The following is a 26025-nucleotide window of genomic DNA, read 5'->3' on the forward strand; positions in this document are numbered from 1 at the left end:
AGTTGCAAAAGGGGGAAGTACTATGAAAGGAAAGGATTTAAAATACCACACTTTGCACTATGATTTGAATCCCCAGATGATGGATAGCAAAATCCAAGTCAGTCAGCTGGAATTTGAGCCAACTGCTAAGGCTTTTGACTGGAAATTTGTGTGTACATAAACACACATGGGCATGCTCTGGCCATTTTCTTGAGATTTTATGCAATCTGGTTCTCTCTTAATGGAGATAGTTGCAGCAGATAGCAGCAAGTCCCACATGCAGCTCTGATGAGTGGTGAGTTTCAGGGGAGAGACAAATCTTCTCTTAGGAGTGCAGTACTCAGTAAAACAATAATATATTTACTAAGAGAAGATTTTAAACTGGTATATTGCTATATATGAGTTAAAGTTGATGTCTGCTAATAAAACCTGCATCAGAATTAGTGTATCAAATGAGTACCTGATCAAGATACCAAATTCAGACAAATCTGAGGAAAACATTGTTTTGTTTAAATTAAATTTTAGGTGAGTCGGCTGCTGATTTTGGCAGGAGCAAATGTGAATTACAGGACTGAAGTACTGAATAATGCTCCAGTGCTGTGTGTCCAGTCACACCTTGGACACGAAGAAATGGTCACTCTTCTACTCGAGTTTGGAGCTGCAATTGATGGAACTTCAGAGAACGGGATGACGGCTCTCAGTTACGCGGCCGCCGCAGGGCACATGAACATCGTGTCACTGCTGTGCAGGAGAGGTGCAAAGGTAAGCTGGGGCACAAAGATTGCCAAGCCTGCAGTCAGAAGAGTCATACAAAGGCCTAAAAAAGCTGTTATTGATTACTTAAGTATATAATTATCAGGCATAGGCTCGAGGGGTGAATGCAGACTGCCGTGAAGCATTTTGCACGTGCCACTGGTCACAACCCTCTAGCAGACCCGTTCAGCCAGTTTTGGGTGCCCCTCACTGTCCACTTTCACAACCTGTTGTCATCAGCTTGTCAGTGACTGTTACTGAGAGAGTGTTGGAGCCCTCTAAAGTCCAGGTCAAAGGCATCCCCAGCTCTCCTCACCCACCCTCTGGTCCCCTCAGAGCCACTGGCTGTCCAGCAGGCTAAGCACCATCTCCCCTTGGCAAGGCCAGGCTGACTGGTCCTGCTCACCTTGTCCTTCCTGTGTTTGGCAGTGCTCTCCAGGATTAGTTTTTCCATCACCTTCTCAGCTGCTCAGGTGAGGCTATTGGGCCTGTAATTCCCCAGATGTTCCCTTTGTCCTGGAAGTCAGGAGTGGGAGCTGCTCTCTCACAGTGCCCTGAAGCGTCTCCTCTGCACAGCCTTTCCCTGTATCATTTAACCTCAGACATTCCCTTTCCCCCTTCAGGCTGACCTTGCAGACAAGAAGGGCCAGTGTGCTCTGGTGCACAGTGCACTGCGAGGGCACTGTGGGATCCTGGAGTTCCTGCTCGGCCTGGCCTGGGTGGCTCCGTCCCGGGAACAGGATTCCCTGAGGAAGCGCCAGGCGCTGCAACAAGCGCTGACAGCAGCTGCCAGCATGGGCCACTGTCAGGTGGGTTGGGAATTCGGGGGTTCCAGATATGTTTGAAATCATCAGAATTGTACAACAGTGCTTGCAGCTATTTTTAAAAGAGGCTTGGAAAGAATTGTTGACACTTCTGATATTTATTGTAGTTTGTATTAGCGGGTGGTTTAAATGCTCCAGCTGAGTATCTTATAGTACAGTTTGTTTCAGGATTTGGTCATGTGTCATATTCTGTCTACTTTCTCCTCTCTGTTCTTGGAAGTAGTCTTAAATCTCTAGTGGTGGTGATGATTTTCTGTATCACTGATCTACCCAAGTATGTTTCTATTCAGGTTGAATTTTTTCTCTGAATTTTTCATGGCATGCAATAGCACAGGCTTCAGTTTTTTAGCCTTATACATGTGTCAACTTACAGACTTCAGCTCAGTGTCACTTTTAGACAGAAATTTGGGAAGGAACACTAAAAATCAACACATAAGAAGTACTTACAATGCTTTAGGTATTTAGGTAATACAAGTATGGCTTCTGTTCCTTGGGAAAACAAACTATAACCTTGATAGAAAAGTAATGGGTAAGTAAAGATACTTGAATGAAGATCAGCTAGGGGACTGAGTTATGTAGTGAGTGATGTACCAAAGTGGAAACAAAATCTCTGCAAAAAAGCTGTTTCAATATTTACTTCTTTTAAATCTATTTTTAAATTGCTATAAGATAAAGAGTCTGATCTTTGAAGTTGTTTAGATGATCCAAATATAGAAATGTCTACGTGCAGGTTATTTATGATATGGTATATTTACAATATAAACTTGAGGATTCTGAACTATGGTTAACTTGGATGAATGGATAATTCCTTCACTCTCATGAAAGTTCTTGTTTGCTGTCCACTGATTAAATTAAAGCAGTCAACTCTTGAATATCAACAAAAGATACCGCATTAATCATAAATACATATCTGAAATATGTCCATCTTTCTCTTTTTTAAAGACATTAAGAAGCTGTATTCTTACCTAGAAAGAAGATCTGTGTGTTTTATTAATTTTAATAAATAATATACTAGCATTTTGAATTTTAGGATTTTCCATACATTGTATACAACAGTTTTCAGACAGCCTGAAAACACCCAGATCCTTTCTCCTGTTCTGCCTTTGTTTTTTCCTGTAGCATCCCCAACTTTGTTAGTGTGATTCTCCTCCCTCACCTGTTGGCTGCAGCCTCAGTGACCATGTGCCCCATTAGAAAATCTGTTTAAAACAGTCATTACAAAAAGTTGTAATTTAATAATCTTTTAGCAGGTGGTTTCAAAGCACAGATTTCCTTAATATAGTAGAACCACAACAAAATTTAAAGCTTATTTCAGATTTAAAAATTACCATTTATCAACATATGCTTAGATCATTCAGAAATTTAGAGAAACAGATAAGATATAACCAATGTGGAAGGAAAAACCTAGGTATCACCATTTTACAAAATGTATGCAAATATTCTCATTTTTGCTCTCTTGTTTTAGATGATATGGAATTTCCTCACTGAACTGGGATGCTTTATTTCTGCCATAGTTCATTTTGTTTATTCTATTCTGTAGAGGCCACATGGGAGCTCATTAAATCATACTCATGGCAAACAGCAAATTCACAGAAGAGCACTGGGCTTTTTAAAAGGTTTTCAATAATATTCACTTGCTTTCAAGTCATTCTAAAATCCTACTGTATTTGTTTTGAGCAATACTGATTTTCTTTTCTATTGATTGTATGCACTGAGAGAGAAGCGCTCACTTGTTTTGCATCTCTTCTCCCTTGCTGTATCACACAAGTGACAATTGATGGTCTTGTGGCTCAGCACATCTCTGCTCACTGTTTTTGGCAGGTGGTTCATTACATCTTGACAGTTGAAAAAGACCATGACATGGACATCAATGACACTGATGCCTTGTGGGGAGAAACAGGTATTTCCCTTCTCGTGTGTTTCCTAATTCGAGTTGCTAATTGAAGAATAAAGAGGTTTTAATTTTACTTTTTAAATTTTATTTTCTGCAATAAAAATAATGGAAAATACCACTTTTAATTAAAAAATGCAGTTTATAAATGTAGTTTTAACTTACTGAATCTATTCATCTCAAGTACTGAAGAGCTATTTTATATTAAAATTATTGTAAATTACTGACTTTGTAACTAAATGGAAAAGCGTGGAAATACAGTGCTTAAGTTTCAGTTGGAATTTTATGGGATTCTCTGTCTGAGAACCTTAGTTTAAATATCATTAGTTTTCAGGAAATGCTGGGCCATAGCCTCATTTGTTCTAATTAGGCAGTGGAAGAGAAGACCTGCCTGTGGGACATCTGGGAAAGGCCAAATGCAGGTTTTAAGGCAGAGTGTAATGGCTGCACTGCAGCTCCCTGGTGTGCCTTGTGAGTGGCATCTCTGTTCCATGGGAGCAGCACTGGGATGGTGATCAGTGGCCTCTCACATCCTAGAGAAGCAGATGTGCTTCATTACTGTATGTGTACAAAACCCTTGTTGTAAATCCAGTGAATTCTAAAAGCCATGCATCTGTTTCTGAATTAATTTTGTTCTTCAGTATTTTCCTGTCAGTGTTTTTTATTGAAATCCTTGCATTATACATTGGGAATCCTCACTCATTGAGGAAGTGAACTCCCTACAAGGGGGATTTTTGAACAAGACTGGACTCTGTTGCTTATAATATTGATATCCATAACAATATTACAGTTCAGTCGTTCAGCTCTAAACAGTTGTAACTGTAACACAGTGCAGTTTCATCCACTGAGGAGGGAATGGGTAAGATAGTGCTGAAACAAAAAAATTTACTTCTTCCTGCAGTGTTTGTAATTTCCTTTACTTTCAGCATTCATTGGAACTTAAAAAAAATTGTACTGGATCATGTTTGAAAATGCTAAAAATGAGTAACAAGAAATCCACAATTTGACCCACTTCTTAGTAGAAAATGCAGGTTATTAGGCTTTAGAAACTGGAGGGGCAACTCCTTTGCTGATTCTTGCATAAATCATGCATGAATTCATTTTCTAAACACTGTTGACATGATTGGTGAGGCTTCAACACAAACAACAAAACTTAAAATTCAAGTTCTGTTTAGAACACAATATGAGCAAAATAGAAGAGGGAGAAAAATCACAATGGGGAAAGTATTTTCCTTTTTTTTCTTCTTTTCCGCTTTCAGTAAGGGTCACAGTGAAAAGCTGGAAAAATGGGGGTTCAGTAACACTCACATATTGTGCACATGTCCAAAGGGCAGATAAGCCAAGAGCTGATGTTGATGCAAATGCTTTCTCTAGCTCTGACAGCTGCTGCAGGAAGAGGGAAGCTGGAGGTGTGCAAGTTACTGCTGGGGCACGGAGCGGCCGTGAGCAGAGCCAGCAGGAGAGGAGTGGCCCCGCTGCTCTGCGCCGTCCGGCAGGGACACTGGCAGGTCTGCACAGCTCTGGGCATCCCCTGGGAGGGGCCCCTCACTCCTCCCATCTCTAGGTTTGAAAATAATTAGGGTCAGTCTTCTAACACATGTTTGCACCTGCTTCAGAGGGATGTGCTCAGAATCCTCACTTTCAAACGCTTTGTATTCCTTGAAATAATTTATGAAGCACGTTGGTCTCACAACAGTCTTAGTTATAATATACCTGCAAAATAACGTGAGTTAAAGTATTTTATTTCCTAGACCAAGATCAGAGGGGATTTCAGATCTTTCATAGTGCTGCTGTGCAGAGAGAGAACCTTGGATTCAGAAGCCTTCCTCCTGCTGGCCTCTCCTGTCAGGAGAAGGCCTTGAACTGCAGTCTGGGTTTGAACTACATAGAATTGCTCAGTGGTTGCCATAAATACCACTTTAGTCTTCTTTTTTAAAAGTTTATGATATTATGGCTGAAATCTCAATCTGCCAATTTCATAAAATCACAGTTGGTAAGACTGGAAAAGCCCTCCAAGACCATCAAGTCAGTTGTTCCCCAGCACTGCTAAGGCCACCAGTAACCCATGTCCTGAAGTGTTACACCCATGTGGCTTTTAAATCCCTTCAGGGATGTGGCAGATGGGAATTCCACCCCTGCCCCTGGGCCGGGGCTGGACAGCACTTTCTGAGAAGAAATTCTCCTAATACCCAATCTAAACTCCCACTGGTGCAAGGAATGTATTTTGAAATTAATACTTTCTATTTCAGATTGCTAAACTTCTAGTGGAGCATGGGGCTGATGTGAATTTAAGTGACAAGCAAGGCCGGACACCACTGATGGTGGCTTCCTGCGAAGGACATCTGAGCACTGTGGAATTTCTTCTTTCTGAAGGTAGAAAATAAATAGCAGATTACAGCTGCACCAGGGGTTGTATCTGGGTGAATTAAGCAATTTTTTTGTTTAAACAGAGAATTTTCATAACAAAGTTCATTTCCATTTTACAGGTGCAACTGTTTCATCTCTGGACAAGGAAGGACTGACTGCTCTGAGCTGGGCATGTCTGAAAGGCCACAAGGAAGTAGTTCAGTATTTAGTAGAGAAAGGTGCAGCAACTGATCAGACAGACAAAAATGGACGAACACCCCTAGACTTGGCAGCTTTTTATGGGGATGCTGATATTGTAAGTATAACAAAACAGAAAATTCCAAAAAAACCTATAAAAATTTAGAATCTAGAAAAAATATGGCCTACCAAAATAGGAAATTTGGGGAAGTAGCCAAGATGGTTACACTGCTCTCATCTTGGCTGCAATGAAAATGTTTGCTCAGGAAAGCATTTTCTAGATGAAGCAGAAGCCCAGAATTGCACTGCAAACCCACTGAGGTCCCTTCTCAGGGTCCTGGTCAGTTGGTGCCTTTGTAGAGGAAATACCCCAAGAAGAGGTGTAACAAGAGGAAGGGCACACTCAGGTCTGCATGCACTGTGGACAGCTCCACGAGGTCAGCAAGGAACTAGATAGAACAGCACATGCAGCCTCTCACATCTGTTTCTGCAGCTTGCGGAGACAAGATCTGTTTCAGGTGCTGCTGTGGCATGTAACTCGCTGTAACAAATTGTCCCATTCAGCCTTTGTCTGAATTAACTTGAAATTGTAAGTAAGCCCTCAGGTTCCCTAGTGGTTTTGGTAGTTTTCAGACACTGTGTGTGTTTTTGTCCATGACACTGGGTACTGGAGACTGCTGGAGAATGAGGGGTGTCCAGGCTCCTCCCTGTCCCTGCATTTGCTGTCGGTCATTGTCCTGGAGTGGTGCCAGCTCCTATTTCCCTGGCCAGCCTGGTCCCTTCAGTAGGTCTGTGCTCGGCCACTGGCCAAGCTGGGACAGGGACAGTGAGGAGATCCATGAGCAGGCCCGTGGCTTGTGGGGCCTGTCTACAGGCAGGACTGTTGGTGCCTCTTCCCTTATGAGATCGCTGCTGGTGGCACTTGGGCAGGTGATGGTTCTGGGAAAGAACTGCTGCTTCCCTCCAGCCTGCCCGTGCTGTGGTGCCTTCGGTGGGTTTTAGATGGCTGTGCTGTGCTCTGCAGCATGTGCTCAGTGTGTTTACAGAAGATTACATGGTACCTTAAATATTTCATTGGTCTCCTTTGCTACCAAAAGCCATGTTACAAGGCATGTCTCATTTCCTCTCCCAGGTGCAGTACTTGGTGGAGAAAGGAGCAATGATTGAGCACGTGGACCACAGTGGGATGAGGCCGCTGGACAGAGCCATTGGCTGCCGCAACACCGCGGTCGTGGTCACGCTGCTGAGAAAGGGAGCCAAGCTGGGTGAGTGAGACTGCCCTGCACCAGGACAAACAACTGCCTTCTGCTCTGACAGAATTACTTATTTCCGTAAAGTAGATGAAATAAAACACCAGATCTTTGCAGGCTGTCTGGTCTGCAGATACTCACCCAAGAGAAACAATCTCCTTTAAAGGCAGAGACAAAAGACTCACTTTAGAAGTGAGGAAACACAAGAACTTTTATTCTGTTCCTTCTTTGATGTGTGCTGACAGTGAAGGCTGAGGGAGTCACTGTATATGGTTACTCTGCCTTAATATATTGCCATAAGACAAGAAAATGATGACTGTGCTATTACTGATACATAATTCTGGCACTATGAATGATTTAGATAAGGAAGTTTTAAATTGCATTCTTCTAATAAACTATGGAACTGTATTTTTGCAAAGGGTAGGCCAAAAAAATATAACTCATGTAAGTACATGGTGCAGGTGTGTATGTGATAATTACTGAATATTTAGTACCTTTGAATCACTATTTCATATTATTATTCATATTATTTTATATTATTTGGGTAGTAAGTGTGATCAAATACAGGTTCTTACTTAGGCCTGAATTTGTGATTTCTACACATTCCTTCACAGGGATGAAATGTATCAGACCATTTAATACCTGGCTGCTGTCCAGGTGGCAGCACAGATGTATTTTAAATGTGCACACCCTAATTATGATGATAATAGTAACACTGGTTCCATGTGGGTGGAATATATACTGAAGTAGGACCAGGCTTTCTACTGTGGTAGACAACAGAAACACACTTTCTTCCCTTTTGTCAGAGACCCTTAAAATTTAACTTGCAGGAAATGCAGCGTGGGCAATGGCCACCTCCAAACCCGATATTCTCCTGATTCTTCTGCAGAAACTGATGGAAGAAGGAAACACACTGTATAAAGTAGGTAGATTTTTATTTTTTTCTGGCAGCAGAACATTGAACTTCTGCCTGAAGGTAGACTGAATGCCTTTATGCTTCCTTTTGAACTATATAATCTGATATATTACTACTCTATTTGAAACAAAATAAGAATCATATATGATTTTTTCCAGTACTAGTAGTACATATTAGTGCAAGTAATAGCCTCGTCAAATGCCATTAAGCATTTGAGTTCAGAAGGAAACACAAACTCTAGTTAACATGCAGGCTCTCGCTGTGCTTGTTGAACAGTGTAGTTCATAGTGTGTATATTTATTAAAAAGTCTGTCTCTGTGTTTTCTACTTGAAGGGTAGATGTCAAATATAAATACGCTTTTTGGAAACAGTGTTGCAGTATTAAAAGTTTCTGAAAAACCTCTTGTTCCCTTAAATTTGCAGAAAGGCAAGATGAGGGAAGCAGCACAGCGCTATCAGTATGCACTAAGGAAGTTCCCAAGGGAAGGGTTTGGTGAGGAAATGAAAGCCTTCACTGAGCTGAGAGTTTCATTATACCTGAACTTGTCGCGATGCCGCCGCAAAACAAATGTAAGCTCTTGCTGTTAGTCTGCTGCCTCTCTGGCACTGGGAATCTGAGACTTATGTCCTACTGTGTTACTGGGGATGTATGTGGACATCTCTCTGCTATTTTAGAATCCTTTTCACTATATCCTGATCTTGGCTTTATCATGTCAGTAAATGGGTGGTTTATAAGATGAGGGTGTGTAGCCATGGGGGATCTATTGCAGCTGCAGATGTAAGCATCATGCAGGTATTTTGGAATGATGAACTGTTGCATCTTTCTGCTACTTTTAAAAGACTGAATGGAAATGACTGCTACCACCCTTTATTATCAAACAGCATGCCCAGGTGCCACAGCTGTGCCCGTGTGTGCTTTGAGCTCTTGCTGACTGGGGCAGGAGCCTCTGCCGCAAGCGCTGGTGGCACGACACGGAGCTGGCAGCTGCCTTTGTGTAACCTGTTTGATTCCTTTATTAGGATTTTGGTATGGCTGAAGAGTTTGCTACCAAAGCCCTGGATCTGAAGCCTAAGTGTTATGAAGCCTATTATGCAAGAGCAAGAGCCAAGAGGAACAGCAGGTACTGTTTAATTCTGTGCATCTGTCAGCACAGATTTTTTTAAACTTGCCATTCTTTAATGGCTTATTCTTTTCTGCTAGTTATATTTTAAATTTGGAAAGAAAACAATATTTTTGAGTACACTTTGCATCTGTACTAGGTCTCTCTATTAAATTAAGCCAACCACATCCAAATAGCAATACTGAATACTCTGTAAATACTTATGAGGCAGTCTAGAAAGTAACAAATTCATTTGAAGAAGGATGGTGAATGGATCTGCTGCTCCACATGACACAGCAGAATGTGGCCAGCAGTGTGCCACCCAACTCCAGCATTTCATTATTTATTGCCAAGTTTATGATTACTGGCTGCTTTGATAGGACAGAATATGATGAGTCATTAGCAGTTGAAGACAAAAACAAGGAGAGAGAGGAGGAACTATCCCTTTAGGTTGGAAGAATAACAAACTATAGTGGTGTAGCTGAAGTACAGGAAGAGGTGCCTTTTTGATTCACTGTCCTTTCTAAACCTGTCAATAAATGGTCGTGAACCAGAGTTCAGCAGGTTCCCTGCTCTGGAGGTAACTGTGAAGAGCTTGTGAGACAAAGTGTCAGTTCCTGGTGTTCCCAGCAGAGTTCTCCTGCCTGCCTGCCTGTGGTGTCAGGATATTTGACTGAAGAGTTTAGGATTGGGTCTGCACTTCCACCCTAGTTAAGAATTTCTTGAGGTGGAGAACTTCCAGTTCTAATTAGTCACCACCTGAAACAGGAAGCAACAAGAACTTTCGCTGCAAGGGTGGATTAGCAGTAGGCAGTGCTGGGTCTCAGATTTGCCCCAATTTTCATTGTCTACTTACTTCTTCCTAAACAGAAAACTACTTGCTGCTCTCGCTGACCTACGGGAAGCCACTCAGCTGTGCCCCAGCAATCAGGAGATAAAACGTCTCCTGGCTCGGGTGGAAGAGGAATGCAAACAGTTCCAGAAAACACAGCAACAGAAGCATCAGTCTCCACAGCTACTGGAACAAACCAACAACTCTGATAATGAGGAGGAGGGCATTGTACCAGGTGTGAATGATAATTTTAATCTTCGACACAGGGAAGATGAGCTACCACAGCCCAATGAATCTGTTTCCCCTCCACAAAGGCTGCAATGTTCTTCAGCTGCTTCATTATTTAGCAGGACCCTTCAAGAAGGTGTTCAGAAAGCTCAATCTGTGTCCCCTCAAAGCAGAACAAGCAACAAGTACTTGAGAGAGCCTGGCTTGATCATGCAGCCAACAAAGCAAGCCCAGATTGTAAAAACTAATCAGCATCTGAGCTCCATCCAGCCTGGATCTAAACCAGGAAGCAGTCAATGTAGCACCAAGCCACAATTGTCTTTGCAGCATCTTCCCCACAGTCCCTTGCCCATCCGGCACGGTAGAAATCAACATGTGGATGGGACAAGCACATTGTCATCTGGGAGCATTTCCACAGCTCCCACTGATGAACTGCACAATGAGAAGTTTGTGTCCAGCCAGCGCTCACATCCACAGCAGCATGAGACTCTCTCTTGTTCTTTTGCTAAATCTAAACCTGGTGACACATCAACAGCCTCTGCTCCAATGAATTTCAGTGACTCAAGGCACCAAGGCCCTGGACCCTGTGGTGGCTCTTCTGCCTCTCCATCCAGTAGTGTGATTCTTGCCAGCTCATCAAGCAGCTTCACTTCAGCCAGCAGTTTGTCAGGCAGTGTTAAGGGGCTGGGCCCAGATGTTTGGCTGAAGGAGACCAACACTAGTCAAGCTCAGGGTACTGAGCACCGACCTCGCAATACCCCGTTTATGGGAATCATGGACAAGACTGCAAGGTTTCAGCAGCAGAACACACAGTCTAGTCGCACTTGGCACTCTCAGGCAGCAGATGGATTAGCCACAAGCATTGCTTCTGCTGGCATTCAGCCCTCCAGCTTGGAGCAGTTCTCAGTTAAACACTACTCAACTAAAGGATCCTCTGCAGCTGCTGCCCCTGGAGATGGCAGCCAGAGTAGTGTGGAAGCTAAAGAACGTGAGGAGCTCACGTGCCAAATCCCTCCCCAATGTACAGACAGATCACCCAACCAAGGTTCTCTTTTATACCCTGATTCTGGAGCCAAACTTCCATCCCACAGCACTCAGGACGGCCACCTCAGTCACGTCACCACGGCAAAACCAAAGCGCTCGTTCATTGAATCAAATGTATAAATACTGCTCTGTGCAGGGACAGGGGAGACCTGGCTCACAGCCTCGCAGGGTCTGACTGCTCTACAAACCACTGACTGCCTGGGCAGGGCTGGGTCCCAGGGAGCAGTCTTTAATGGGATACAACCACTTCCAACTGTTCCTACCGTCACAGGGCAGTGACAGTAACTGGAATAACAAATTCATATAGAAAGACTCAATTAGGTTGGCCTAGGAGCTTGAGCAGAGGAATCCTTTCCATTACATGTTACCATTAAATAAGCGTTTTCTTTCACATAGGGCTTCAATCTTGATTTTTGGATCTCTTGCATCTCACATAGTACTCGTGCCTCTCAAATGCTTACATGCTAATGTCTCACAGCAGTGCTAAGGGAGACAATCTGCTGCAGAATACTCAGATTTGAACATGCATGCATGTTTTTAAAATCTAATTATTTTATCACTTTTCTAGTGGGATCTAATTTGGGTTGCATGATGTACATTTTAGGAAGCATAAATAATTTGTGTATGAGTAAACTATAAGCAGCCATGCTTTGACATGTAAATATAACTGGTTTTAGTAAATAGAAGAAATTAAATAAAATGAGTGACATTTGCATGTGTATTGAGAGGCTTTGACCATATTGGTTATTGCACTGAAGAACACAATATTATGGCCTATTAACAATAATCGCACTTTATATAAGGTATCTAATCACCTTTGGGTGCTATCTTAAAGCAGAATGATCTATTGTTTATTTGTGAAAAGGTACAACAACTAAATGCTTAGTACATGTTTTTATGGGAAACCCAAGAAAGGGAAGGAGTGAATGTGGAAGTTTGAGGAAAGGTGTATGTGCAGTTGCATGACCGGGACGAAGTTGAGAAGTTGGTTTTTTGAGGAAATGAGGGGTTTTTATTGGCAAGAACATTCTGAAAATGAACTGCTGCAGTGACATTCCTATGAATGCAATTCAATTGGAGTGCTCAGCTTCATACTCTTTCCATCATGCTTGATTACAGTGTTCTGTGTACATTGTAAACAGCTGTACCTAGCTCTACACACCCTTTTGCAGTTTGCATCTTTACACTTCAGCTTATTTATTGTTTACTGTTTCTTTGATATTTTGTACAAGTTCTATATTAGTCTTGTCCTGTAGTTCTATTTTTGCACAGCTACTGTACTCTTTCCATACAAAATAAAGATTATTAATATACCTGTGGGATGAGACGCAGTCCCTGATGGTTACAGGAGAAACTCTCTCCCAGCTTTTCCAACTACGTGTCTAATAATGGGGAACAGAGAAAGACATACACATTTTTGTTTATTACAGTAGAAAAAGAAATACAGATTCTATATTTTGCTATTTCTTACCTTCTGAAAGATTACTTGGCAAGATGAAGACTCAAAACTCATAAATGTAGTAAAAATTTTATTTGAAAAACTAGGTTTGAATAAGTGATTCTTAAACAGAAATATCACAAAATAGAACTACCATGAACTTAAAAGTTTTTCTAGGAGTTTCCACCAGTGAAGGTTGAACCAGCCACAGATCAGAAGATAAACACAACTTTTTCTTTCCATTTGTTACTGATACCATTAATTCCTTCAGCTGCATAAAATTTCAATTGATTTTAACAAACAAATTCAAAATTAAGTGGTTTAACTATTTCTTCTGAGTCTCTAGCCAGCGACTAATGGCCATTTTTAGTGTCCTGTTTGGTGTGAGCATAAGAGAGTGGAGAGGAAGGTTTGTCATGGGACTAGATCGTCTATTGCTGATCCAGTTTTCCATTGCTTCCCTTTCGTAGGAATACCCATCTGCAAAGAAACCATCAACAAAAGCTCGTATTTCAGAGGCTTGGGCACTGTGCAGTTAAGGGAAGTAAGGAAATATATCCAAACAGGAAAATTGAAATCTAGAATCTGTACACTGTATGTGAAATCTTTACTGTGGGTATAAACAGTTCTGTCTCGTTTCATGTATCTATCTCTGCTTGCAAAGCACCAAAATATATTATGCACAAGTTAAATAACACTTTCTTTTCAGTTTGAATGATCCATAATGTGAAGTAAAATCTCATTAGCATCAGTTGCCTAACAAGCTAAAGCCTGCTGCTCTGCTGAACAGAGCTGTCATCACTGGCCAGGTTCAGGACTCTGGCTCTCAGAGCTGGGAGCTGAACCAGCTGATCCTTAAAGAACAGAAATCAGGCCCCAGCTGTCAGTCACCCAGGAGTATCTGTGCTGCAATACAAACCCGGGCTCTCTGCCCTCCTATAACACAGAGCTACACTCTTGGCTCATTACTCCTTATTGAATAAATCCACCATCACTCCAGCAGTTAGGAAATATTTTTATATTTTGGCCCTTTTTAATTCTCAGAAGTCTGCCCTAATACCTCAGAACTGGATGAAGTTAGTCACTGTTCACAGGGCAACAAAAAAATTATACTGATCATCTGATGCTTGTATGCTCCTCCTTCCCTCTCCCCACAATAACAGAACTACTAAACACTAGTTCTTCACAAAATGTTTTAACTACATCTTATGCTGCTGGCATATCACAGTTCCAAGAGCTTGCTGCATTTAAAGGAGTCTCATTCTGTACAAACTTTTAACTAAGTGCCCTATATAAAGGGAGTCATTAAAAAAAGGAAGAAGTTGCTTGATACAGTATTTTCTTCATATCAGAGCTGTAATTCAGCAAATTAAACGTTAATTAAAATTCTGGTTTGTTGCCACAACTATTTAGAATAGTGTATCTTTCTAGGCTGATGATAGGATAGGTGTGGGAACACAGAAATGGCCCTATTTTTACCCTTAAGTTATTAATTTTAATTCAGGTCATGTAAAGACTTACCTGTGGCAATGACAGGATCATTCATAAGCTCTCTTGTTATAGGACATAGGAACTCATCAGGAACAGAAACCGAGGTCATTGTCATCCTCAGTTCTTCAATTTTCTGGAGAACTTTACTGCGCAGGCCTAGAGACTCTGAAAAATTATTTGTGCATGAAGTGGACAGCACAGGCAGGTAAGGCAAAGAAGTCAGGTCTTGAAATAGCAGCTGTGTTCCATCTCACCACCCCCTAAACCAAAAGCCTGCAGCCAGCCCTGGCTCCTGCCCCAGTCAGCTCTGCCACAGGCTCTCTCTCTCCTGCTGGGACAGTAATGAAAACAATCAGTAAAACCAGTGCAAGTGCAGCAGAGCCATGGCAGAGCAGTGGCCTGGTGGCTGTGCACTCACTCCCACAGTGCAAGTGGCCCTGCCCTGCAGCCACACCTGGACACTGCTGGGGTGGCCCTTGGACAAGCCCCTGGGCAGGCAGAGCTGTGCACAGGCACTGGCTGCATTTCCCTTCACGCTGGCATCTGACACAGCTGCTCTTACCCACCTCTCACTCTGCACCTGCACAGCACTGCTGCCTGGGGCCTACAAAAAGGTACAACTGAAAGCTGCCTCAGCCTGTGGTTTTTAAAACTGATGTCCTCCAAACTGCAAAGACTGTGAAAAACTTCTAGAGGTTTCATGTATCTATCTCTGCTTGCAAAGCACCAAAATATATTATGCACAAGTTAAATAACACTTTCTTTTCAGTTTGAATGATCCATAATGTGAAGTAAAATCTCATTAGCATCAGTTGCCTAACAAGCAATTCTAAACATGGCACTTCTGCAGACTAATAGGAAAAACGATAGACCACCCTATTTATTTACCAATCTGAGAAACATGAATTATAGAGAAAAGCTGAAACTCCTTTTCCACAGCTTAATACAAGACAGAACAAGGAAAATAGAAACAAAATCAGGTAAGACCATTTAAGAGCACCATTAGTAGAAGTGCATTGTATGTCTCCAGGTATGAGCAAACACACACATACAAAAAAAGAATACTGTGGACAATGTAACATTAGGAGTTTTTAACAGCCCTGGAAATGAAATTAAAAAGGCATTTCAAGGGAGAAAAAAAAAAAAACATGTATGGAACTCGTAACATGCTTTCATTACAACATTTCAAAGTACTCTAGAGGTTAAAAACTATTTGGATTTCAATACCCTTACCAATTTTTAATTCATTAGCAAGACTTTCCTTAGTAAGATTCAGTAGTTCCTTGCCATCAATATTATTCATTTTGAAAAGTTCAACAAAGTCTGATAAATCCTGTGCACAGAGCCAGGCTGAGACATCATCCTCTGACCAGTCCTCAACAGCCACCTTTGATTCATTTTTTACAGTATCTCCTTTGAAAATGAAAAGGAGTTAAAACACCAAACAAACAAACAAAAAAATTAAAAACAAGCAACATCTTCCCCCCTCCCCCACAAAAAGACCTCACCATAACCCCCCAAAAAGCAACCAACAATGAAATTCTCAGTTCAAAGAAACAATGCCATTAATAGACCCTGTTTTTAAGTGTTCTCAGTACTATATAGTCTTCATCTAATAAAAGAAATGCTTATTAGACGTGCTTTTGGGAGGGCAGTAATTTGGGTTTAGCTCTTACCTATCAATTTTCAAAGTTTAAAGGAATTTAATCTCTTAGATGCCTACACTTCTGTCAAATTTGAATTGAACAAACAACCAGAAAAGCGTTAGAAGACACTGGAATCGTCTTGTACTTGCTAAGAAGGCACACCAAAATCCAAACTTACTGTTGTGCTTTGAACAAAGACAATATGTACCTTTGTTCTACAAATTTTAGGTGCTGGTGTAATTTGTACCATTAATTATCTTATATTAATGGCACTAATGTAATTTGTAGAATTAGTTTTTCACCTATAATGACTGGTAAGGTGCATTTCTAATTGACAATTACGCTTGCAATTAGTGTATTTTCAATTTGTCACTAATTATGGGTGTCCAAGAAGTCTTTCAGCACTTTGGCAAAAATATTCATTTCTTAAATGCTGTCCAGAGAATAGGCAGTTGCAGGTACCAAAAAACAGATAAAGCAAATTAATAAAATTAAGATACATCTAGTATGTTTTTCTTCATAAAATAACAGAAAGAGAATACCTCTTCTAAGCATATGCACACAATCCTAATGTTACACATTAAGTGCAGGTAAGAACGCGGGATTTTTGCATCTTCAGATGGTGTTTTAGTTTAAAGAACAGATTACAAATACTTCACACACTGACCTGCACAGGGTTGCTTAAGGTCAAGCTGCCATATGTGCACAGTTTTATCCATTGAGCCTGTGGCAAGTAAGGGACTGTGTGGTGCAAAAGCACAAGTTGTAACATATCTACAAATAAAAAAAAAGTCTGAGAATTCATGAGGAAAGGATTTCTTTTATTTAGGAAACAGAATAATCATGCTGATTTCTTACCTCTTATGCTGAGACAAAGTATGAAGGGTTTTGCCAGTACTCTGTAAAAGAGTTTTTGTGATTTTAAATCTTAGAAGAATAAAAAAAAAGTTTCTTCACTTGTATGCTTCCTTTTAAAACAGGGAGTATTGCTTCTTGAAAGGTGACAGAAGCTACCTTCAGAGAAGTTAGATTTCAAACTCAATCACCTACAACCTTGACAAAGCTGATCAGCAGCAGAGTCAGAAATGCAACTCGAATTTCCTACTTGAAGCTTCTATTTGATTCCCTGAAACACTTTTCCCCTGCACAATCAGCCAGCATGGAACATGCAAGGGGAACAGTGCCAGAAACACTGAATTAAATCCATATTGGCTGGTTGGTTGTGTAGATAAAGACATTTCGTCTACAAATCTCGTGTTAGAAATGACCAAAAGGGTCATTGTGGGGGTCAACCCATAATCTTTCAATTGGACCAATAATTAACCCCACCTATCTGGCCTAGTCTCTATTCGGCCACTAAATACTACTAAAAAACTAAATTCCTGAATTTTAGCAGTTTTAACTTATTATTGAAAGATTTTCCCTTCTATGAAAAATAGCATTTCTCTGACAAGTACAGACAGGTTGGGAAGATGATGAGCAAAGTTATTCTGAATCACTAATTCATCACTCCAGTCAGCACTCCAGTATTTTGAACTGTCCAGCATGATCAAAGTGCCCTAATACAGGTTGAAATCTTTCTCCCTCCCACAAAGATTTACTGTCCCCACATTTCCCCACAGAATCACAGGATGGTTGGGGACCTCTGGAGATCATATAGTCCCACCCTCTGCTAAAGCAGGATCACCTAGAGCAGGTGTCCAAGCAGGTTTTGAGTATCTCCAAAGGAAAAATTCACAACTAGAAGTTACTGTCCCATTTAATAAAAACCTAAGGCCACAAAAGCTGATGAACAATATTAAGAAATACTTAGACTGTGGCTTCCTTCATCTTTCAATTTTCTGAGGTTCCCAGACTCTACAGGACATCTTACACACCTGTCTAAACTTCAAACTACTAAAATAACTGGACCCAAAACTGTGCAGGTATAATATTAGTGATTTTGGTAAAAAACTTTAATGCTAATTTAAAAATTGTATCAATATGATAGGTGTATACAGAGCAAGCTGAAGTAGTTTAAAATTTGCTCATCCTTCATTTTCAGCAAAATTATTATTTTTAATACTATAAAGTACTACAGGTATATATATGACTTACAGGTGAATCACAAAGGATATAACAACGTTATTATAGAAAATGCTTAAACAATGTTTTAAAGACGTTGTACTTAATATAAAATTTTTCTTGAATTCTTTATTATGCTTCTATTTTATGTGCACTTTACATATAACTAACTACAGAATTTCTGTCATCACCATTCCTGATTTTATGTCAAAAGGTACAGTTCTCCTTGCTTTGGAAACTAAGCTAAAGTCAGGGTAACAAAAAAATCCTTCCACTTCAATATGAATCTTGAAATACTTGTAAGTATGGGATTAATTGAGTAACACCCTACTGCAGAGAAATCAACTGACAAATCCTCACAATGTAAATAAAAAGTGAGAAAGACTGATCAACTCTCAGGAGATACTTTTCCGTAGACTCCTTCCCCTCCTACCCTCAAATGCACAGTAAATATTTTGGCTTAGTATCATTTGTATTCTTTAATATTTTTTCATTGATAAAACACTGCAGAAGCAGTGCTCATATTTAAAGACAACACGCCAACAAATGGTCCTGTATTATACTATACTTACAGTTTCATAGATTATGACACTCTTGTCCACAGACCTTAAAATAAAACATACTGACATTAAAATGATGCAGAGAAGGAAAAGGAAACTGTTTCATTAACTTTTTCCACAACCCAAGATTTCAAACTCAATCACCTACAAGAGGACTGTAAAGACACTTCAACAGCTCTAGAGGTCACAGAACTATTCCTTAATTATTGATAATAAATATTTAGACATCTTCAACTCTTCTGAACTTCCTCTTTTACAACAGTGAGCCTGGACAGTCAGACATTTCAGCAAGGTGCTGCTTACCCCGAGACTATCATCTGTCCATCACACGAAAATGCACAAGCCAGAACTGGGGCAGAGTGCCCATTCAGTGTGCATTTATATTTTAACTGAACACCTAAAAATACAAAAAGTAAATTATTACATATGGCCATATTTGACAAGGTATAACACAATGTGCTTTAAGAAGCCCAAAGCTCCACCAAAGATGTGACTCTGTGACATACTGTTTACAAAAAAGGGGATAAAAAGATCACAGATCTCTTCCCCTTTTAATATCTGTAACTTACTCACTTTGTAGTTTTTAGCATGTCTCAAAAGGTTTTAGATAATTAAATATGTATCTGGACACACAATATTAATCCTTACATACTTTTATATAAACAAGATGACAAAAAAGTGCCCACTGAAGATATTTTTGGCAATTTACCTAGACTCTATTTTGCAGATTTTGCAGGAGCCAACATGCTTTTCTCCAGCTCTTATTCAAGGCCCAGGATATGCAGAAACATGTAAACAAACCTCTCCCTGGCCAGGCAGATTAAGAGGTTTTAACCTATCAACCTGTTGAAAGGCCACAGTAGAATTTTTAGAAAATCTTTACTTTCAATACTTGTTGATAAATAAATTGCTAAATAAAATCTACATGGCGCAGCATCACAAAGTGCTGAATGCCTTAGCTGTTCTCCAGCTAATAATTGAAAGAAAACTTTCAACTTGCAGGTAGTTTGGCTGTGAATCCAGTAGTATAAAACTGTCTTTTGATTTAAATTGTCACTAAAGACCTAGGATGGTATATTCAAAAAACATTTCTATACAAACCTAAAAAATCTGCAAACAAAATAAGCCATAGTTTGATCTGATTATCTTGTCCACAGGAAGCCATTTGGAAGTATTTGAGTCCATTTTCACTATCTGATAAAAATAAAATATATAAATGGGAGTCAGAAACATTGAAAATAACAGCAAATCAGTAAACTACATCAGCACAAAAATCATTGCAGAAGTTCTAAAACAGTCACCAAGAAAGATCCTACACCTTTCAGTGGACACGCATTTGTTTGATTTGGTATTCTCAATCACTAATTCTCTGTTCTGAAGTGTATGTTCACATCCTTCTTCCTCAGCTTCCTCCCCCACTGCTTCTCTCCTGTTTTCTTCCTGCTCTGCACCTCACCTTAGACAGGCTGGTGCACAGCAACAATACTCATTGTGCACTTGAAGATGCAAGTGGCTGCTCAGTTATGACTTTTGGGGCCTTTGAAAGGGCAGCTTGTGTATTCTGAATACAAAAGCCTAAATATGTTGATGAAGATCACTTTGTCTCAATAGCAGACCTGGAAGGCACGAAAGTATACACACAAGGTTGTTAAGTCAAGTTGCTGCATTACTTCCTAAAGCTGACAACGAGGCTCCTTCCCAATTTCCTAACCTCCATTACAAGTAAATGACTATGTGGTCAAATGCTAAAACACAGTTCTAAGATTACTGAACATCTTACTGGAACACAGGAGATTCTGGGCTCATTACTCCCCCAGATTCCCCTAAATGAAAAAGGGAGGTACAGGAAAATAGCCCATCTGTTCATATTCCACAGTTCAAGCATTTAGCTTAAGCTCTCTGCATCGTTTTAATCCGGTCCTGCTCCTTGGGAGCCAAAATATGAAAGAGTCAAGTGGGAATGGTAATCAAGCACTGCATCTTCTAAAACCCTTGTCTGCCACAGGGTAATTAGCTACTCAAAGTTATCACTTTGTTTGTTGACCTAGTACATTCCTTGCCATCAACCTGACCACAACCTTTACTTAAGAATATTCAGAATATTCTAAAACACCATCTCTTCACAAGGTCATTTGTATTTTGAGCACAAATGGCAAAAAGAATATGAAAACAAGAGCTAGGGAGAAATAAGAGTATCTCTTCTCTAAAATGTTCCTCCCCTGATGAGTTGAATAACTAACCAGATACTGGATGTGAAGAAATGTCACAGCAGGTAACGCCAAGATCATGTGCTTTTTCATTATACAGGCATCTCATTTGTTCATCCCAAATTGTTAAATCACCACTTGATGAACCAGTGACAAAGAAATTTCCATTGGGAGAAAATGCACAAGCCATCAAAGAACCATCTTTAACTTTCCCAGATCTGAAAAGCAAGAGTACACAGGATGTGAATTTAGAGTAGGGAAAATTCTACAGTGACCTCTCAAACGCACTCTGATGCAACAAGCCAAACTCCTGTAAGGTTTGCACATTGGAACTTGCTAACCAAGGAAGGAGAAACTCAAACCAACTATGAAAAGAGAGCAAAATGAGCTCTGCAGCAGGGACCAGACCTGCTGTTTGACAGCAGGACAAAAAAAATGAGACGGAAGCCCAAGGCAATAATTTTAACTGAGTGATAAAATAATTTTCAAACTAAAGACAATTTGCATGATTTAACACTTAAAAGGCACAATGCACTGTTAAAACTCTCTGGCAGGATACATTTTAAAAGTCAAAGATAAATATACAACTATCATTAACACAGATTTACACATACACAAACAAGGGGAAAGAAGACTGACAATTCTTCTGGTTTTAGAGACAAACGAGAACACCCACTCACCCATATGATAAGCTATAGCCGAGTAGAATACTTTGTGATTTATGATGTGGGATTAATTTTGAACAACTTGTACACAAAGCAATGTGGAAAAGAAATTCTGTATTTTAACTAAGCCAGCCAAAGCACTTAGTAAAACTGACCTTCAAAGAAAATTTCTGCAATGCATCGTGGCCTCATGTAAAATCAATGAAACAAACTTTAAAAAAATCAGGATTTCGATACAAGATAACTTTGTAAAACTTAAAGCTTTTTAAGTTCACGTCATTTAACTTAAAAAACCAAAAAGCTACTCAGCACTTCTCCCTGTCCTACTGATAAATCTTTTGGTGATCTAAATTCTGTCCCCATTTCTTTGTGATATCCATCAGCGGTGTAAGTCTGTCGTTTACAAGTATAGCACACCACTTCAGCCATATTCACTCCAAAACACGGTATTTGTCAAGAAGCACCTGTCACCCACCGGCAGAGCCTCAGGGCCTGCACGTTCCAGAGGACCAGGCTGCCGTCGGCGGCGCCGGCCAGCAGGCGGGCGGGCTCGGGGGAGAAGCGGCAGACGCGCACGGGGCTGGCCCCGGGCTGCGGCAGCACGGCCAGGCGGCGGCCGTCGCGGCTGTCCCAGAGCGCGGCCGTGCCGTCCGTGGAGCACGAGGCCAGCAGCAGCCCCGAGGGCGAGAAGCAGCAGCAGTGCACGGCGTACGCGTGCCCCGCCAGCGGCGAGTACGGCAGCTCCGAGAAGTCGCTCAGACAGTAAACGCGGATTGTTTTGTCCAAGGAACAAGTGGCCAAGCGCGATGATGAGAAGGCGCAGCAGGTGACATCATCGCTGTGATCTGCTAAAGTGCGAATTAGTGTCGCCATTTTGAAAAAAGAAAAATCTGAAAAAAAAATTTAACGGTTAAGACTTAATTTTCCTGTTGCATAAATGAAACATACTACCTTAGGGAGACAAACTCTGATAGAAAAAAAACGAAAGAAAAACTTATTTGCAAAGGCAGGTTTTCCACCTAGCACAGACCATAATATTTGTTTAAGCACAGATCATAATATCACAGACTAGTCTGGGTTCGAAGGGACATTAAAGCTCATCAGTTTCACCCCCTGCCATGGGCAGGGACACCTTCTGCTATCCCGGATTGCTCCCAGCCCCATCCAGCCTGGCCTTGAATGCTTCCAGGGATCCAGGGGCAGCCACAGCTCCTCTGGGCACCCTGTGCCAGGGCTCCATCACCCTCACTACCAAGAATTTCTTCCTGATCTCTAATCTAAACCTACTCTCAGTTTAAATCCATCCCCCTTTCTAATACTGTGTGCCCTTGTAAAAACACCCTCTCCAGCCTTTCTGTAGCGTGTGGTTGGAGCACTTTCCAGTGAAGACCAAGACATAAAGTACCTCAGCCTTCCCCATGTCTTGGGTAGCCAGGTCTCTTTGCTTCCTTCCAGAGAGGGCCCACATTTTTCCTAACTTTCCTTTTATCACCAACACACCTACAGAAGCTTTTCTTGATGCCCCTGACATCCCTGGCTGGATCTAATTCCATCAGGACTTTAGCCTTCCCAACCTAATCTCTGACTGCTCAAACCATCTCTCTATACCTCCCAGGCCAGCTGTGCTTGCTGCAACCTCTTCTTTTGCGTTTGAATTTGTCCCAGAGCTCCCTTCTGCTTACTTTCACAGACAGTGACAGTAGTGATGGCAAAACATCAGTGCAATACCACGTATATTGCCAATCCAAGGTTTGACCAGACTGACTAAAACATTTAAGTCAAAATGTGAATAATAATTGGGTGATCAGAATTGGAACCTCTCCAGAAATTGCCTTTGCTGCTACACATAGAACAACAAAAGACAATGTGTGAACTTCACACACTTTTTCCCGGGACTTAAAACTGCTGGAACCAGTTTAAATTGTATCAGACAAGTGATTTACACTGCTGAGGTCTGGGAAATCCCCCGAAGAGGTACATTCCAACCAGTTACTCCCCATGCTGCAGATCACAGACAAGTTTCCTGAGAATAAGGAAGCACAGAGCCAAAATGAAGTGCCTACAGCTGTTTATAATAAGAAACCTAGTAATGCTTTTTATATTGAGTTAACTTAAATAATAATCTGCTGTTTTAGATGAGTGCTTCATTCTGAATAATTTCAGTGCTGAGGCATCTACAAACTCATACATTTGTGAACCATGTATACTCATACTTTTTTTTTTAACATAGAAACATACACACACACGTCTGTGTGCCCGTGGACACACAGGTATGTATAAATGCACACACACACACACAGAGTGTGTACATATACACACAGACACAGAGATGCGTGTGAAAGAGCAAAATACTTGTTCTCTTCAGACAGTGTATGGCACACTGATTTAACGACCAGACCATTGAATACCACCTATTTTAGCTTCAGGATGCTGTTTTACTACTACTCTCTTTAAAACCATTAAACAGATGAAGAAGTATCAATAACATAGCTGCAGAAAGAAAATAAACATACTTTCTTCAACTAGGAGAAACTGAAGAGTCAGACAAACTTGACATCTGGAAAGATGAGCTGAAAAAGGCACCTTGTTCTGGCTGTCAGGAGACTTTCAGAAGCCCACTGCAGGAAAGCAAACCTAAGAAGAGGAGGTTTCAGCATCAATAAATCGACTGAAGGAGTGAGGAGCAGCAGAAGCATTGTCACCAGAGAGATGTTCAGCACCACAGCATCATCTTCTCTGGCAATTACGTGTTTTTTATCATAACACACAAACCAGCAGCACCTGTCCACAGAAAGAGCTACAGCAATTATCGACACAGCTGGCGGCCCTTTCCCTGTTGCTCTTTCCCGCAGCGCAGCCGCACCCACACCCAGCCCATGGCGCAGGCGGCGCGGCCGGGAGCCACCCCGACCGCCAGGGGCAGATATTGGGTAACCAGCATCCTGCCCCGGCCCTGAGGGGAGCCTGGCCCTGAGGGGGACCCCGACCCGCCCTGAGGGGACCCCCCCGCACCTCCCGCGTTCCTCAGGCGGCGCCTCCGCCCCGGCCGGCCCGCGGAGCTGCGCAGGCGCAGCGCTCCCCCGCCCTCCCGCCATGGTGCGGCCCGGGCCGACCCACTCGGCGCCGGGCGCGGGGGGAGCCGGGGGTGCGTTTCCCGCTCTCGGCGCTCGGGCGCGGATCGTGCGGCCTTCAGCCCTCAGCGCCCTCAGCCCCGGCCCGGAGCCGCCCAGCAGCCCCGGCGCTGTGGCCGCCTTGGCACGAACTCCGCGTGGGTGCGGGCGGTGCCGAGGCGGCCGGATGCTCGGGGCCACTGCCGTGCCCTCAGATCGGCGCACTGCCATGTCCGAACGGGCAGCGCCGAGACCCGCCCGGTGACCGGCCTACACCGTGCCCGCCCCGCACCGTGCCCGGCCTACACCGTGCCCGCCCCGCACCGTGACCGGCCTGCACCGTGACCGGCCCGCCCCGCACAGTGACCGCCGGCCCCGGGCAGAGCCAAGGGCAGTCCCAGCACAGAGCGCTCCCCCGGGCCCAGCAGCCCACAGTAACTTACACCATCGCCCTCTCCCCCTCCGCATACACGCTCAGCAACTCATGCTTAATATTAATAAACGGTTTAGCCGGCACCTACCTGTTTTGAGGACAAAGTCCCTCTCGGAGCCACTGCCCAGGAGGCATCCGCTAAACGATGGGTCTCCCGTGTTCAGTCTGGCCCATCCCAGGCCCTGTTCGTTAATTGATTGCACACTCCACAGCTGAAGCCTGGCCTTTGATTGTTCTGAACCCCAGGTGAAAGCCATTATTAATAAAAAGAAGGCTTTAGACCTCCTTTTAAAGCTAAGCATTTTCAGCTGCTTTTTTATGATTCCATTTTTTTCAAAGAGATGACAGACAAAAGAGAACTCACACTCAACCAAAACACTCTTCATTGAGTGCCATTACAGTACTTAGAAAATAGTAAATTTAAAAGTTTCAGAATAAATTCTCTAAACTAAAACTGGCGTAACACTTTGTTCAGAAAGGATGAGAGCACACTGGAAAACTTTTCCTCTTAAGAAAACATACAAACATCAACAGGAGAGAAAATCAGCAAAGAGGAATCCCTGCTCTTTTCTATGGCAACATGAGGGTATATGCATGACTCAAGCTTCCCATTCAAATATAATATTTCCTGTAAATTTAATTTTACTGCAGAAGTAATGAAGACACTGACTGTTAGCAAGGAAAGCAATACACTGACCATGTCAAGTTAGAGAGAGATGATGCTTGTCTCACTGTCATCACTAATAGCAGCTGTTGCCACCTTCCCAGCTGTTCAGTTGAACTGGGATACAAGCTGAAAAAAATGCAACTTGCATTATAGATATTGTATGTAGTGTAACTGGTAATCTGTCTGACATTTCAGAAAACTAGCAGTTCTAGTACTGTAGATAAGGCATTAACCACTACAGAACCTGGAAAAAAAAAATCACTGAAGAACTAGATTCTCAATTATCTAAGCATATTTATAACACCTTCTTACAAGCTTACCATAATAAATTCAAAACAGTGATTAATCTTCACGTCTCTGGTACATGCCAGCAAACCTCTTAA

At 41.8% G+C, this 26025-nt stretch overlaps 2 protein-coding genes across 7 annotated transcripts in view; one reads left to right on the forward strand and one right to left on the reverse strand.

Moving 5' to 3' along the window:
- The window catches only part of TANC1 (tetratricopeptide repeat, ankyrin repeat and coiled-coil containing 1), a 54668-nt gene extending 41933 nt beyond the window's left edge, over window positions 1-12735 (forward strand). For both annotated transcript variants that reach the window (XM_083865355.1, XM_083865354.1), the window contains 11 exons: window positions 505-741; window positions 1356-1541; window positions 3378-3456; window positions 4822-4955; window positions 5697-5820; window positions 5934-6109; window positions 7124-7256; window positions 8072-8163; window positions 8581-8727; window positions 9178-9278; window positions 10128-12735. In XM_083865355.1, the coding sequence (XP_083721481.1) occupies window positions 505-741; window positions 1356-1541; window positions 3378-3456; window positions 4822-4955; window positions 5697-5820; window positions 5934-6109; window positions 7124-7256; window positions 8072-8163; window positions 8581-8727; window positions 9178-9278; window positions 10128-11481 (2763 nt within the window). In that variant the 3' untranslated portion in view covers window positions 11482-12735. The remainder of the gene's footprint in view (window positions 1-504; window positions 742-1355; window positions 1542-3377; window positions 3457-4821; window positions 4956-5696; window positions 5821-5933; window positions 6110-7123; window positions 7257-8071; window positions 8164-8580; window positions 8728-9177; window positions 9279-10127) is intronic.
- A 110-nt stretch (window positions 12736-12845) lies between these two features.
- WDSUB1 (WD repeat, sterile alpha motif and U-box domain containing 1) lies at window positions 12846-25146 on the reverse strand. Of its 5 annotated transcripts, none has more exons than XM_083865359.1 (12): window positions 25064-25146; window positions 23946-24066; window positions 21908-22322; window positions 20801-20985; window positions 19662-19754; window positions 18864-18957; window positions 18573-18606; window positions 16795-16835; window positions 16604-16710; window positions 15524-15703; window positions 14321-14455; window positions 12846-13279 (listed from the first exon to the last, which is right to left on the reverse strand). In XM_083865359.1, the coding sequence occupies exons 3-12, from the start codon at window positions 22303-22305 to the stop codon at window positions 13125-13127; spliced, it is 1422 nt and encodes a 473-aa protein (XP_083721485.1). In that variant the 5' UTR covers window positions 22306-22322; window positions 23946-24066; window positions 25064-25146; the 3' UTR covers window positions 12846-13124. The 5 variants fall into 5 exon arrangements, with proteins under 5 accessions (XP_083721485.1, XP_083721483.1, XP_083721484.1 ...); XM_083865357.1 differs by lacking the exon at window positions 25064-25146 and adding an exon at window positions 24986-25032; XM_083865358.1 differs by lacking the exon at window positions 25064-25146 and adding an exon at window positions 24797-24837.
- Window positions 25147-26025: the final 879 nt, after the last annotated feature.

This window comes from Zosterops lateralis (assembly GCF_965231275.1).
Source record: "Zosterops lateralis genome assembly, chromosome: 7".
Taxonomy (NCBI): Eukaryota; Metazoa; Chordata; class Aves; order Passeriformes; family Zosteropidae; genus Zosterops; species Zosterops lateralis.